Below are 16,312 nucleotides of genomic sequence, written 5' to 3' on the forward strand. Positions count from 1 at the left end.
GACGCGAGAGGCTTCAGTGACTGAAACATGACATGCAACCAGCAGAGAGGGAGAGAAAAGATTTGAAGTGACACCTCACCTCACAAACTGGGAAGTGAGGAGCAGAGAAGTGACCTGCCCAAAGAGAAAGCTAGGCGATGGCAGCTAGCAGAAAGGTAGGTTAGATGAGCGCTTCTACAGCACAGAAGATGTCATTTTACACAAAACTATCAGGACACATCTGCCCTAACCTCAGTCTATGACAAAGGCACCTGTTTGTAAGAGAGATACTAGGAGGCATTTAGAGGCTAGGTCCTTAAACTCTCAGATTCCTATTTTAGGCTCACTTTTACTCTCTCCTCAAACTTTTTATATTACTGAAGTCTTTAAAAACCAAAAATGTTTGACCTAAAAAAGAAAGTCTTTAGAGATTATTCACCTAGTTCAGTTTGTCCACTGTGCAGGTGAGAAAGCAAAGAGGAGGCTGACCTATGACACAAACCTAGGGCAGAGCTGGGCTCTCACCTCCAGGGCTCCTTCCACCTGCCCCCGTAGCATCAAGGTGCAAACACATGGGCTGCCTCACGTGACTAGCTGTAGGGGAAGAGATGAGTCTATTCACACCCGACGTGGAGCCGGACTTCTGAGGCCTGGCCTTAGATTAATGGGCTTTGTCATGCGGTTTCCAGGCCCAAACCCGTTGCAGTGGCAGAAGAGTTGCAGGGAAGATACAAATGCTGCTGACAGTAAAGGCAGAAACACACCCTAGAAAGAGGGCGAAAGCTAAGCACACCCAACAGTGTGGTGGTTTCAGGGACAGGCAGGGGAAATTCTCATTCTTAAAGGGATAAAATATGGACAGTCTCAGTGACCTGTGTGCTCAGTACAATTCCAGTGGCGCTTTCCCCTACACATATTCTAGGCGGGTGAAATGGAACCAACCCCCAGCCTATTCCACCCGGACATTTCCCTAAACTGGCACAGGAGGTACCACTCACAATGTTGAATGATAAGAGAATCAAACAGAAGGGAGAGATGTAAAAACAAAGGCATGAAGGAAGATTCTAGAATGTTCATTTTATTTCACATGACCGTCTACCCCCAATTATCAGTGATAGCATAAATGACTTATGAACTACTTTCAAAAAGAATTATTGGACAAGGTGTCTACTATGCTGCAATCATTTTCATACTATCCCTGGTCGTCTCTATTTCTGACCTCAGGAAAGATGCTATTCTTAAAAAGCAAATATAAAAAGGTTTATTTATTAATAACCTGTTTACAAAATAAAAGCTATTTAACATTGGCACACAAACACATGCACAAAAGTATGTGAGTTCATAGTTTCAAAAAGTACAAACAATCCATGAGAATAAAAAGCATGTCCAGTTTTTACTGACCTTTCAAAGCAGTTAACTTTCAGGTGAAGTTAAAGATGAAGGAAGCCTTTAAAAATCCTTTTCTTCAATATTTAAAACTTTTGACCTTTGAAAACACATGTTGACAACTCTATCACCCCAAAACACCAAAAGTAATAACTCCCGTGTCTACAAAGGGGCCAAAAAGCATGTGCTGGCTCTAAACTAATTCCAGATCACATGGCAACCAGGTTTTATATTAGGATTTCCCCCAGAAAACATCACACGTCACACTACTCGAAGGTAACAGCCTGTGTCCCGCTCAACCATGAAGAAAGCCAAGGCACATCATCTTACCTCAAACTGGGGGTACGGAGGAGTCATGGCTGACGGGGGCCCTGAGGTGGGAGGTGGCATCCCTGAAGTGGGTGGGAACAGACCCAAGGCATTTAGATTTAATCCAGGAATTAAATGTGCTTGAAGCTGCAATGGTAAAAAAGTCCTTTCATTTTACAGTTAAAAGACCAAGTGTAAGCATTTATAAGTGACAATATTCAGATTGTGACCTCTTGCCTAGTTAAAGAAAATCACTTGACACAAATTGTAGAACAAAGCAGATGTTTCCTGTGACCACATTTGAGCAGATAGTTTATATCTGTTTATATTTCTTGGTGTTTTAAAATCCGTGTGCTTGTTTGCCTCCTTGATCTGAAGCCACGCTGTTTCTCAGGCAGGGAGCACAGCATTCCTGTCCCCCACACGCAGCTCGCGGTGCTCAGACAAGTATGTTCTCTATACTGTGGGCGCTCGGTAAACATACACACAAAACTGTGCATTAGTTAAAGAAGTAAGCAGCCCGGCCGGTGTAGCTGAGCGGTTGAGAGTCGTAGACCCAGGAACCAAGAGGTCAGGGCATGTACCAGGTTGTGGGCTGGATTCCCCAGTAGGGGGCGTGCAGGAGACAGCCAATCGATGACTCTCATCATTGACGTTTCCATCTCTCTCCCCCTCTTCCTCCCTCTCTAAATCATCAATTGAAAAAAAACACACACAAACTTTTAAAGAAGCAAACAATGTCTGGTCACTGAAAAACAACCCAGCCATAGAGAACGAGCTATTAAGAGATCTTTACTTCTGGGTAAAACCTGGCAGTCATGGGTCTAAAGGCCTAAAGCAAAGTGGAGCCCTTCGGAAATCAGGTCCTTTCCGCATGTAACTATTACAACTAAACTTATCTTTGGAGTGGATCCAGAAGCCAGAAAGGGACTTTGTTTTGCTTTAATTTTATAAGGGTTCAGGAAGTAAGGTGGAGATCAGAGAGTTGAGACGTGAGCATACTGGAGAATTTTTTTAAAAGGCCCATGGAGTTGGATTTACTCCCAGTTAACTTCAACATTTGGATGAGCAGTGAGAACGTGCAGGTAGGAAGGCAGTCAAGTGGACTAAAGCGATTAGCATTCTAAGCTCTTCTCACAAAGCTAATAACATCTTTACATCTTTACATTTCCCTTCCTTTAGGTATAATGTTTCAGATGACAGGCCCAATTGAAATTTTCTTTTCAATCATTTTCTTGAAAATTCAAGATGAACTTTATAAATGTGACATCATGAGCACCATTCCACCCATTAAGGAATGTCGACAATTCACTGTCCTAGTTGCACTACACAGATTATTTTTATCTCCAAGTAATCAAGTTTTAAATTTGTATTCATAACAATAGTTTTTACAGGCACTGTTATCTACTGTAATTCTAATAGGCATGCAATGTAGCCAGTAGCCCCATTTTACAGAAGAGAAAACTGATGCTCAGGAAAGACCAAGTAAGTTGCCCAAGAGAATGGAGCTGCAGCTAATAAAGTGTGAGCTGGGATTCAAACCCAGCTCACATACTTCTAAAGCCCATATTCCTACTATACTAATTTCCCTCAAATTAACATTGTGCAGGAGATATTAACCTTTCTAAGGTAGGTTATTAGCTTTACCTCACAGATAAAGAAGCTAAGTCTCAGAGACTAAATAATTTGCTGAGATCACAGAGCTAGCCAAGCCTACTGTCAAAGCCTGTGTCTTCCCAGGGCACTCCCTACGGCGCTAAAAACCATTGAGAGCCTACATCTGATGATGACACCGTTAAAGAAATCATATCAATGCAACTGAAAACATCTTTTAACTTCATCAAAATAAAGACAGGCCCTTCGTATTAACACTAACGTTCATAGAAGCAATGTCATTTTCATAAGACTCCCTGATTTTCTTCATTATCTCCTCCTCGGCCTTGGCACACGTTTCCACGCTGCCTTTCACGGTAATGGTGCGCTCCGGGTTATACAGCGTTAATTCCTGCAATCTGCAGATCGGAAAAGGGGGGACAGAAAGAGAATGGACATTATGGGAGGAAGACGGTTAGTAACAGTTCAGCCACATATGGTAATTAAAACCCCACCGTGGGGGCTGGCAATATGTAAAAGTGGGTGGTTCGACACGATGAAAAATGGGTAGCCCCAAAAGACTCGAATCCAAGAACTACAAGCTACAGGAGAAAAAACACTTCCTCTCCCACATTCTCAATAAAAATCACTGGGTGTACGTGGTTTAATAGAGCTCATGTTTCAAACATAGTGTACTTCTTGATCACTTAAGGTTTCATAATTTAACAGTGAAATACAAAAATGATTGGAGGGATATAGTTTTAGCAGAAACCAAGAACCTGATGTACAGAACCTTTAATAAGTATGTCCCTAGTCTGCACTGCCCAATTCTAGGCATAACTGGCATTCTCATGCAATTGCATTTTCTGGGTCACCGAGCAAGGAACAAGCATGGAAATGATCCAAAAAGACAAACCAGAGTTCATGTGTATAAACTTCCTCTTTGCCCGTGATTTTAGAATTTAGATCAAAGTAGGCTGGAGGAAATAATATAAACCAGTCCATCTTTTTATTTTCATTTTTCAGTTCTTTGTGTTCTTAAAAAATTTTTCAGCCCATCTTAACTAAATTTAAAAAATGGTCCCTGGATGACCATTTAGACAACTAAAGAATCAGAATGCTGCAGCAATGTTCAGAAACTCCCTGCTCGACCTAGGTCCTGCTGAAGCTTCAAGGCCACTCACTGGCATCTGAGGCCACCAACGCCTGAGCCAGTCCACGGCCTTAAGAGGGAAAGCGGTGGGGCCACTTACGATGGAAAATAAGCACATAGATCGGAAGGACATGGAATACGGGTACAGCTCTCCTTCATTTTCCCAGTTAAAATTCTCGTCTTAATGACTAGCAGAATACCTCATGCTAAACTTGAGAAAGGTAAGCAGGATACTACTACTTTTTTTTATCCAACTTGCTAAAAATGTTACCACCTACACACACTATTTGCCTTAGACTGCTCAAAGAAGTGTGTTTCTAATCTCTGGTTTCAACCCACCTCACCCCTGCTAAGCTTTTATATTAGTTTTTAAAATAGCTGCTTCTAGAATAGCTTTTAAGATTTTTTTTCACTTAAAACCCTCCCCTTTCTGAGAATAAACTCCAAGACAGGGTAGGATCGTTTATAATATTTACCACTTTGTGGTTTTTTCCCTTTCTTGAAAATCAAGCAGGACTTTCTCCTTCCTTGCCACCTCCTTTGAAAACCCCTGCTACACAAACGCCCTGTGCCTCAGTACTGCCCTAGTCCATACCTCTCTTCCCACCTTTTCTTCTCGCAGGTGCTCTGATGGAAACTAGGGATAGTCACTCTCAGAAAAAGAAAACCCTTCCAAATCATTCCAGAGCATCTGTGGCCCCCAGGTGTGGTAGCCAGCCTCCGAGATGACCCCCTCCCCAGGGACGGGCACTCCTCTCCCACACTGAATTGTAACTGTAGGGTGTGACTTTTCTGAGGCTGTTATAAATCACTGCCGCTTCTGTCCAGCTCTCTCAGACACTTGCTCTGGAAGGAGGCAGCTGCCCTGAGGACACCCGAGCAGCCCCGTGAAGCAGCCCCAGTGGTGAGGAGCTGAGGCCTCACACCAACATCCAGGACTGACTTGTCATCAACATGAGACCAGAGCAAAACCACCCAGTCAAGCTGCTCCTGAATTCCTGACCCATAGAAAGTAGGTGACCAATAGTTTACCATTGTGAGCTATCAAATGCTGGGATAATTTCTTACACATCAATGGATAATAAACTGGGCTCTATATACACATTTGGGGAGTATGTGTCCAGAAAACTTGACCAAAACTTCATCTAGGAAACATGAATGTAAAGCTTTCAGTGCCCCCTGCCTCTCCAGTGGGAACAGAGAATGCGTTCGATACGGGTTAGAAACAGCCAGTAGACAGTGGCCTGAGTTTGAAAAATGAAGTGTAAGCAAGGCGGTGTAGCTAGCGCTGACAGCCGTCCAATGGGACAAGCAAGCTATGCTTAATGTGTTACCTACAGCTGAAGCTGTCTTTGAAAATTTTCTAATTCAAAAGAAAGCAAGGCGGCACTTACGGAGATATCGTGATTTTAGTGGCTGTGTCTTGCTCAATTTTTTTAAGATTTCTTCCTTCCTTACCAATAAGACGGCCTACAAAGTTATTATGGGCTAAAATCTTCAAAGGAATCTCTTCTGTGCTGTAAATAAATTTTTAAAATGGTCATGAAATCAGGTAAGTAAACCTATTCTTGAGTAAAAAGACAATATGAGTTCATTAAACACTTACTTCCCACCTTCATATAGGAAACATTATGCCAGGTAGAGTTTAAAACTGGCTGACCATCAGCCTACATTCCAGCAATGCATGAATGGAGGGCGTAAAAAACGTTAACAAGTACTTGGATAGAAGTTAATTTTTAAAAACCGTTTCCTTTTACTCATCTCAGAGACTATCTTCCAGTGATGGAGTCTGTTAGCTCTGACAGCAGCTCCTATTCAAATTCCTATTCCTAACCCCCAACACCAGAACACAGGGTACACATGCGAGAGTGCGGTTTTAGTATAAATTTTAAAACACATACCTGGCATCACACGCACAATTTATACAAGGAAATGAGAAACTCAACAGTGGTTACGCTCGGGGGGGGGGGGGGGGGTGTAGGAGCAGGAAAGGGGTTGAGGCTTCTTCACATTTCATTCTGCACTTGTCTAAATTTCCGAGTCATACACACAGCACTGTTTAAAAACGTCATTGGGGTTATCTGGGTGGTGGGGTTTTCCTTTATTTTTCTCTATACCAAAAAAGAATTATAATCTTAACACCTTATAACTAAAATATATGTACTATATTTTAAAGGTCCCTACAAATTAAACACTGGAGGTCAGGTCCCTGGGCTAACTCTAGCACCTTACTCTGGATTCTGCTTAGCACACAACCCCGACCTCCACTCAAACCTCCTGCGGAAAAGACCGTTAAGAGCTCCAGCCTGGAATACCCAAATAGATCCCCAGTTACTCTTAGCACAAGATTAGGGATTGCCCCACCTTTGCACTCCCAGCTGCTGCAGGGTGGGGCTGGGCAGAAAGTAAAACAGAGCCCCAGGGAGCTCAAAGTCAAGGAGAGAGGACTTGGGCCCTGCGTCGGGTAAATCCCAGGGATACTTCCTGGACCTTAGGTGGGCTGATGTCCCCCAGTCGCCTCCTGCAGCCGGACTTCCCTCATTACCACCCCTCATCCCATGCTGAGCACAAATGAAAATATTTTAAGGACTTATGCTTTACAACCAAATCAACAGTGCCAACCACTGGAGCTCATCGGGACCGCACTCTGGGCATTTGCTGGCAATCCTCAAGAACCGTGTCATGGAAATTCAAAACAAAACAGCACGAATGTCAACCTCTCCACAGGCTCACCCTCGTTACTCACAATTTTATATCTTGAGCTTCCTTATGCATAATCTCCAGAATAGACTTACAAGCCGCAGAGGTGCCTTCAGGGGTAGAAAGGATAGTAATGGACTTCTCAGCAGCGCCTGCATTCTCTTTACGATGGACATCGATTCTTGGGGTGGGCACAGGAGAGAGAAAACGAGAGCTGTGAGCTCGTGTTCACACAGAGTTTACAATGACCAACCCCCAAGTCAGGGCTTCTGGGCAGAGAGGATGAGTCACTTCCCTCAAGAGCATAAGCTCCTGATAACTGTCAAGGGGATGCCTAGGAGATGAATTTTAACTCTCTCCTCTCTCTCCTGAATCTGACCAAGCAGGAACATCGTTTCATTCTGCCCCGGCTGTATCTGCTTCAAGCTTCCTTTCTGATGGCCAAGAACAAACATCTCACGTCAAAGAGCTTCGGTCTAGACAAAGGCTTTCTTCTGCTTAAAACAAACAGGAACTGCACAGCATGCCAAGAGGGCAGGAGCTGGAGTCCCACAGCCAGGTCCAACTCTTATTCCACACAGGCTTCTCTCTCTATTCATCGGACGACACATTTCACTGCTTCCTTTCGCAAGGCGCTTCCCACATTTTGCCTCCTTCATAGAGGAAAGTCCACAGCAAAACCCAAAGAGATGGCAATTCTACTTCAGAGAAACGCAAATGGTCAATTAATGCAAAATGTCAAGCCTCACTAGTAATTATATACACCAATTAAAATAAGGTGTATTTTCTGCCAGACCTGCAAATATTTTGACAGATACAATGGCAAGAAGATGGGTAAACTGGGCACAGCCACACTTTGGGTGGGAGTGCAGAACAAACTAGCAGGACCTATCCGAGGTAAAATGCTTATCACCTTTTCACTCGAGTTCTACTTCTTGTAACATCACAGATGTAGCCCCACGTGTGCGCCGAGAGTGGTGTTTTCACCTTCAGCCCTACTGACGTTTTGGGCCAGATCAATTCTTGGCTGTGGTGGCTGTCGGGTCCTGTATACTGCAGAGTGTTCAGGGGCATCCCTGGCCTCAACCCACTAGATACCTGTAGCACATTCCCTCTTCCAGCTGTGACAACCAAAGATGTCTCCAGACACTGCCAAATGTCCAGGAGGGGGTCGCCCCTGGGCGAAAACCACTAACACGGGAATAGTCACTGTAGCACTATTTGTAGTAGAAAGAAAATTGGGATTATCTTTAAAAGGCCTACCAGGAAGAGATGGTTAAAAAAGAGTATATCACAGATCTGTTTAAAAACATAGTATAATTACAGACACCAACACTGTAAGAGGTCCGTGACCATCCATGAAAAAATACAATACGCCCTAGCCAGTTTGGCTCAGTGGTTAGAGCGTCGGCCCGCAGGCAGAAGGGTCCAGGGTTCCATTCCCGTCAAGGGCACAGGCCTCCGTTGCAGGCTCGATCCCTGGCCCCCGTCAGGACACATGCAGGAGGCAACCAATCGATGTGTCTCTCTCACACTGATGTTCTTTCCCTCTCTCTTCCTCTCTCCCCCCCTTCCCCTATACTCTCTCTGAAAAGCAACAGAAAAAATATCCTCGGGTGGGAATTAAAAATATATATATATAATACATACCATGATGAGATTTCTCCTTTAAGCTACACTTGTTAGTAGATACAAGGAACAAATCCTATAAAGATACACTTCCAACTTCACAACGGCTACAGCAGGAGGTGAGAGGAAGGGTAGCTCTTGTTTTTTTCATTTGCATACATGTACATTTTGAATTAAATGCAAAAATAAGTCTGCTGTTGTTGAAAAGGTACGAGAAAGAAAACCAACTATCCAAAAAACTGTGTTCAGAGAAAATGAGATATTTTTGAAGCCCTCTGGCCACTCAAACACTAGAGACAAAGAGCTACTCAATCCCTCCCCATGAGAACGGCCACTTCATCTTGCCAATAAAATCGAGGTTTGGATTTCATTTTCCTAAACGTTGGTTTAAAACTGAAGACATATTTCAGAAGCAAAACCTATCGTTAAAAATATGGGCAATGTAGAAATGAAACAAATAAGAGCTAACTAGAACTAACTAATTAAAAACAGTACCTCAGATAACAGTCCAACCTTAGGAACCACAATCCCAGGAACCATTTTTCCAGCCACTAATTCAGAAATCCCCAGTCGCCCTAAGCATCCCTTATCTTCTAGAAGGCAAGATATGCTAAACTCCCTCCCCTTCCAGTTTGCTTCCAACATTCACTGTGTTGAGGATCACTAAACGCTGATCCTCGGAGAGAAGGGAACGTTGCTCTCCAGATCGGGGGAACCCTCTGAGGCCGGTCCAGGAACACAGGACCTGGTCATGACTAGTTCGAAGACAAGAATTCAACTGGCAGAGCTCTGCAAATGAATCATCACATAAAACAAAACTCGCTTCCCTTCCCTCTCCATCCACTATCTTCCTGCCTTAGATAAGACAGGTCCATTTAAGCCACAGAAGCTTTTTTCCTCCAACAAGGACATGAGTAGCATTGAAAGGAGAAACTCTAATCTGCCAAGCGACCAGGAAGGAAAACCATTTCATAATTAGTTTCTGCAGGTAATGCTGAATCGAGGGAGGCAAGAGGCCCTTCAATTTAAAAATTAAAACCAGGCAAATTTAACACTAAAACTGATCAAGGCTATGGTTCAACTGTCTTCCCCACGCCCTACATTATGAGGTCAAGGCCACTCATTCTGCACAAAGGTACCCAACTCCAAACATCTCCTGCTTCAAAGCAGGGGAAGGCAGGGCGAGACGTCACTCTGCAGGCGGAGTGGCCCGCCACCGCCACCAACACAGTTCCCTGGTTCTGCAGGAGAGATCAGTCAGCTAGCTCAATGCAGGCCCGGTGCCCGTGATGAATATGGAAATCCTCTGAGGCCTGTTGGAACAAACGCGGCACCATAGCTGTACTTCCAGAAAAAGACTCTCCCCTTAGTTCCTTGGACCACATGAAATGAAATGAAATCCTTACTAAATTTAAAAAGCAAAATAATTCACAGCCACCTCTGTAGCTGGCTCAAGGCCATACCCCAGCCCCTTGGTGTAGAGTGACCCACCCAGGAGACGTCTGTACACAGCCGCTTCCCACTAGAGTACACTCAGCTCCTCAGGAAATACGGCAGCAGCCGTCCCAGAGATGTGCCCAGTAGCACCTCACAAAGCTAGGGTGGGGACAGGGTCCACCGCCAAGCTTCCTTGGGTCAAAAAGGCCACATGCAGCATCACAGAATGGTTAATAAGGCAAAGCAAGTAACATGCGATGCAGTGGAGCTACATTTCACTCATCTGCCAAGCACAAGAGCCTCCTACGTATCAGGCAACGTGCTCAGCACAGTGGTAGATCATAACACACAACGCCTGCTTTCTGCTCCTGAAAAATTAGCTCCAATGTTGGGCCAAGAATCTCCCAGTCCCTTAAAATCTGCAAGTTAAAACTCCCAACCAAGATCCTGAAGAAAGAGCCATTCTGACTACATGGTGCAATCAGATAAACTTGCACCACAGGCCAAACGATTCTTTACCCGAGTAAAGCAAGACTGAAGAACTTTCTCTGTATTGGACCCGGAAAATTACTTCCAAAAACAGAAAGGCAGGTATCGGCAGGGGTTTGGGGAGCAGTGAATAGCCTAGAAGTTGCCCTTTAGTTCACCAGGTCCTCTCCCATCCCAAGGGGATTAAGTATCATTTGTTTTCCATTAATGTGTAAAAATGTGGGGTCCCCTTTGAGAGTAAGATTTAGCCCATTTTTATAAAATAAACACTAAGACATCAAAATCGCAAGGTTTTTCGGGATTCCCAAGTCCTAGAAGGGATCACGGCCACGTTCACAAGAACAAGCACCAGACAACATACGTGGTTACTACGATGCGGGGGGACATTCCCGCCCACCGCGCGCTCGGGGTACTCACTTGGACTGGGTCTGTTTGGTGATGTTCCGAATGGTGGCGCCTTCTTTTCCTATGATGGCTCCAACGAACTGGGTGGGAACCAGCAGGCGGAGAGGCAGGTCGCAGGGCTTTTGCTTGGACCCCGATCCCGGAGAGCCCTGTCTCGAGGAGCCTCTCTGCCCAAACCCGCGGCGGCCTCGGGGCTGCTGGGCCGGGCTCTGCTGGGCGGCCATTTGGTCCGGGATGTAGGCCACTTTCAGCGTGAAGTTCTCCAGCTGGAACCCATTCAGTTTGTCTAAAGCTCTGGGAGCGCCAAAGGGCGAGGGGCGGAAAGAGAAACCGGCTCTGTAACAAACCTGCCGGCAAAGCAATGCCCATCTCTTCCACTCGGGACTGTTGGCTCGAAACGTGAATAAAGCCACAGAACAGGTGGCCCAGAACACACTTCACACCCCACCCCAACACACGCGCACACGCACACAGAAGACCAACAAATTTCCCAAGGGAACATACTTGCCATCTACCAATGAAAGTAGGAAAAAAAATTAAAAATCATCAAACATTTTTACTGAGGTGTAGATGACACACAACATTACATCAGTGTCAGGTACACTACGTAAGGACTCGATAGTTGTACATATTGCGAAGTGATCACCATAGAAGTCTGGTTAACATCGTCACCATACATGGTTACAGAATATTTTTCTTGTGATGAGAATTTTAGGATCTACTCCCCTAGCAACTTTCAAATATGCAATACAGTACTGTGAACTACAGTCACCATGCTGCACAGGACATCCGCATGATTTACTTGTTTTATAAATAGAAGTTTGTACCTTTTGACTCCCTTCACCCATTACACACACACACACACACACACACACACTCACTCACTCACTCTCTCTCTCTCTCTCTCTCTCTCCCCACCTCTGATGCCCACCAATCTGTTCTCTGAGTCTATAATCTTGTTTTTGTGTATGACTTTTTTTGAGGGAGAGATTCCACATATAAGTGAGATCACCTAGTATTTGTCTTTCTCTGTCTAACCTCTTCCTGACTTATTTCACTTAACATAATGTCCCCAAGGTCTATCCATGCTATTGCATATGTCAAGATTTCATTCCTTTTAATGGCTGAATATTATTCAATTGTGTGTGTGTATAATATATACATCAGGTTTTCTTCATCCATTTACCCACTGATGGACACTTAAGTTGTTTCCATACCTTGGCTACTATAAATAATGCTGCAATTGAAACTCTTGATTAAGCTATTACCCAAGAGGTAATATTTGGGTAATGTTGACTATTACTCAAACAGAAGGGAAGTGAGTGGGCAGTCCTTGTCCAGGCTAGTCTTTCTAAATCAGAAGGGAAAAGATGTTAGAAATACATACCCCCCTCATTTCATACTCTTAAAAAATATAAATATTAAAACACCTTAAGCATCAAAGGACAAATCTCTCTAAACCACTCACAGGAGATTGGTGGAATTTAATACTCAGGATAATCACGCCATAAGTTCTCAGTACCTATTATGAGCCAGTCGCTGAGAAAACAGCAGTCGCTGGCCTGGAGTTTATGATCTGAACTGGGACAGAGAGGCCTGGGTGGTGATGAGCCAAAAAGGCAAATGAAACTATTTTCTACCTTATCTATCCACCCACCCACCTATCCATCTCTCTATTCTGAGAGGAGCTTTACTGTTTTATCGTTTTCAATGTTACTATGGAAAGTACCCAATCTTAAGAGTCTATCTCAATGAGTTTTCATAAGGTAAACATGCATATACCCAAATCCAGATAAACACATACCAGCGCCCCAGAAGCCCCACCAGTACCTCCCCTAAACTTCGAGCATCACAGATTGATTTTGCCTGTCTTAAAAATCTATATAAATAAGTATATATTAATATACATGTTATATAGCCACTCACGTCTGGCCTCTTTTACTTACCATGTTTATAAGATTTACCCATACTGTTGTTTTTAAAACTTACCTAAATATTTTAAAAGTGGAGAATTTAATAAAAAATTTGACAGAGAAGATACATCAAAAGCACACATAAACATACTCTTAATAATACACACTCCCAAGTACACAAAATTAAAAACAAAGAAAGGTCCCACACTTGCCCTAACATTACTCAGATTCTCTGTTCAGATTCTGTCCCAATGGGCTTTGAGGTCAGCCCAGGAAGGTGAAGAAAAACAGGCATGAGACGGTCTCTCTCTAGCTAGTGGTCATTTCAGGTTCCCATACTGCTTCCTTCACGTGGAGATCTTTCCATTTCTGACTTAGATGGAAACAGGAGGGTGGAAAACAGATGAGCCCACCGCCAAAAAAGGGCACCAAAAGCATGGAGCTGGAACTCAGGCCGAGACAAGCAGACGCATGTTCTCGGGGCCCAGGAGCCTGCCCGCCCCTCTCACTTCACCCCCTCACATCACCGCCCCGCAGTGCCTAGCGCACAGACGACCGCCTATCGCCACGTCATACAGAAACGCGAAGCAGAGGATATTCCTGCACCATCGCCAAACCCTCCAAGAGCCTTCCCAGACTCACTGCTGACCTCGGGAACTTCTGCAAACAGGCAGGTTCTCTCCCTGGTCACATTCGCACGTTTGTGCGCAGTACCTAACCCAACTGGGATCATGATGCACGTGATTTTGTTCCGCTCCCCCCCCCCCAATATATCTTGGGATGTTCCCGTGTGATTTCTACGTCAGAGGGCACTCTTTTCATAAGCTTCAGAGGGTGACAGCAGGCACACGGCACAAGTTACTTTACCAACATCCTGACGACAGGGCCTTAAGTTAACCTGTGACTCCCTGCTCTCTCCTTCTCTTTTTCCTTAAGGGAAATGGGGATTAAGGGCATTAAATAGGTTGCTTATTTCTGAAGGAAGACAACCACTGAGAAATCTTATTAATATTTATGATGTATATTTTTTATAGAAAGTTGGAACTGCATAAGTTTCAACCAATTAGATAGTCATTCGAAACAAGGTCATTTTTTTATTTGGTGCTAGGTTCCTCACCGACAAAATGCAGAGATTAGATCTGTGATCCCTTTCAACTCCGAAAGTCTATGTCTAAAATGTCCCGTTTCTTCTTCAGGACCTCACTGCTGTATGTAGCACAGGTTCTAATAAAGTGAGTCTTAACCATTACTGAAAAGTCATACAATTCAGTTTTCTGCCTGTACCAAGAATAAGAGGTTGAGACATACAACTCGGTAATAACTGCTGAAAGCCTGGCGACACCCCTGCAGGGATGCATCTTAAGGAAACAATTAGGGACAAAGCCAAAGATTTACCTACAAAGGGCTTCATCAATTAAACTGATTCTAAAAGCACATGAGCGCACACACACACCTGCAAGCAACCTAGATGCACAGTAGAGGGCTGGATACGTAGACTGCGGTAGGGATGAAATACTATGTAGAGATTACCAACAGTATACATATAGTTAATGGAAAGTCAACCCACAAAACTCCGCAGAATGAGCTTTGTAATTTTCAAAGTTATGACACATGGGACAAAGTCTACAAAACTTGAAGGAAAATTTAACACAGTTATCTCTGAATGGCAAGAAATTCCTTTGTCTCACCGCTTTATCTGTTATTTAGTTTTCCAGAATAAATCTTCTATTTACATATTTTTAAAGTTTAAGGGTGACTTGCCTCGCCTTAGCCACCAGCCAAGTTGTTTGAAACACTTCTAACCACAGCAGCGTGTGCCTGATAAGGGTCTTCAAACTGATATAGGAGGGTCTTCAATGATAGCTTCAAAATATAAATAAACTATATTCTGATTCCCTAACAAAAAATAAGTATAAGAAATAAGCCTAAGGGGAAAAAAGTATAAAAACTAAATGCCTGCGAATTCTAAACATTCCTTGCCACACATTACAATTCCTCCAGTGAGCAATGTCCATCCTTGACAGTGTATCTGAGCATCGCCAAAGGAAACAGGTGTCCAGAGGCCCAGGCCTCTCTTGCTCCAAGGAACTGGCGATACTAAATACATACTTCTGTTTTTAATGATTTATTTTTCTTTATTATTTTTACTCATTATTTTAATGAATTAATAATCTGAGACAAAGTTAAAACAAGTATGTATTTCCTAGTAATGTATTACTCTTAACCTTTTACTTTTCTTAGCCACAAGGTGGCAGGAATTTCCATGTTAAATTCTGTCTTGGAGACGGCCTTACTGAGCAATCAATCTTCTTAAAAGTGGTGCTTATAGAGCTTTAAGTAACAAAAAGAGGCAGCCACAAAAGCCTTTAAACTAGGTCCCTAACTCCTGAGTACCAGTGGCCAGTCACTATCTGAAATGAAATATACTGAAGAACAGGGTATCATCAACAGCAATGAAAACTGTGAGAAATGCTTAATGGCTGCTAACTTTAGAGTCCTTGCTGGTATTATGGTAAGTGTCTTGGAAGCACTACGCAGGTTCTCTCGACAGCCTCATGAACTAAGAACTATAATTATTCCCATTTTACAGGTGGGTGTGAATTAAGATTAATTTGACCAAAGTCACAGCCAAAAGTGGTGGCACAGAGCCCGTTCCATGGAACTGGACTCTGGAATGCATCTTCTAAACCTCCCTGTTCTACCTACACCTGCACAAGCACATCCCAGATACACCGGCTCCCAAGTATCAGATGCTATGGAAAACAAAGACCTCAACTGAGAAGCAGCTCGGCCCTCAGGACCTGAAGAGGTAAGCTGTGAGTGGGCTGCCAGGAAAGGGCATGGAGCAATCGCTCCACATTAGTGTGGGCAGGAGATGGCTGTGCAGAGCCCAGAGAACAAGCCTGCAGGGCTCAGTGGAACATGTCCCCGAGGGACCAGCATTCCCCCTCAAGCTGCTCTAGCAGCAGCCCAGATCCAATGGGTCGGGCAAGAGTTACTATTTCCTGGGTGCCCCTATGCCTGGCCACTTGATAAGCTTGTTTTTCTACAAATGTGTGCCTATATGAATGAACGTATTTGTTTCTTGTCAATCCCCATTTTGTAGCTGAGAAAACTGAAGCTCAGAGAGGTCAAGGTTACAGTCAGAGGCCATGCTTTCTCCACTACATCCAATGCCTCTCACATAAAACTGGTTACCCCCCATCTTTTTTAATGAGAATGTACTCCCCGTCTCTTTTTTTAAACTTACTCGAAAATTTTCATAACACTGTATCATAAGACTGATTTTTTCCATTCTTCAAATCTATTAACTTTCTCT

General features: G+C 43.8%; 1 protein-coding gene across 4 annotated transcripts in view; it reads right to left on the minus strand.

Annotated features, from left to right (window-relative positions):
• Positions 1-16,312, minus strand: part of IGF2BP3 (insulin like growth factor 2 mRNA binding protein 3) — a 91,807-nt gene that overhangs the window by 15,655 nt on the left and 59,840 nt on the right. For 3 of the 4 annotated variants that reach the window (XM_016217017.2, XM_016217018.2, XM_016217020.2), the window contains exons 6-10: positions 11,093-11,374; positions 7,167-7,301; positions 5,815-5,937; positions 3,551-3,686; positions 1,696-1,821 (exon numbers count right to left, since the gene is read on the minus strand). In XM_016217017.2, coding sequence (XP_016072503.1) covers positions 1,696-1,821; positions 3,551-3,686; positions 5,815-5,937; positions 7,167-7,301; positions 11,093-11,374 — 802 coding nt within the window. The remainder of the gene's footprint in view (positions 1-1,695; positions 1,822-3,550; positions 3,687-5,814; positions 5,938-7,166; positions 7,302-11,092; positions 11,375-16,312) is intronic. The other variant, XM_016217019.2, reaches the window with a different exon arrangement.

Source organism: Miniopterus natalensis, chromosome 10 (assembly GCF_054644295.1).
Source record: "Miniopterus natalensis isolate mMinNat1 chromosome 10, mMinNat1.hap1, whole genome shotgun sequence".
NCBI lineage: Eukaryota > Metazoa > Chordata > Mammalia > Chiroptera > Miniopteridae > Miniopterus > Miniopterus natalensis.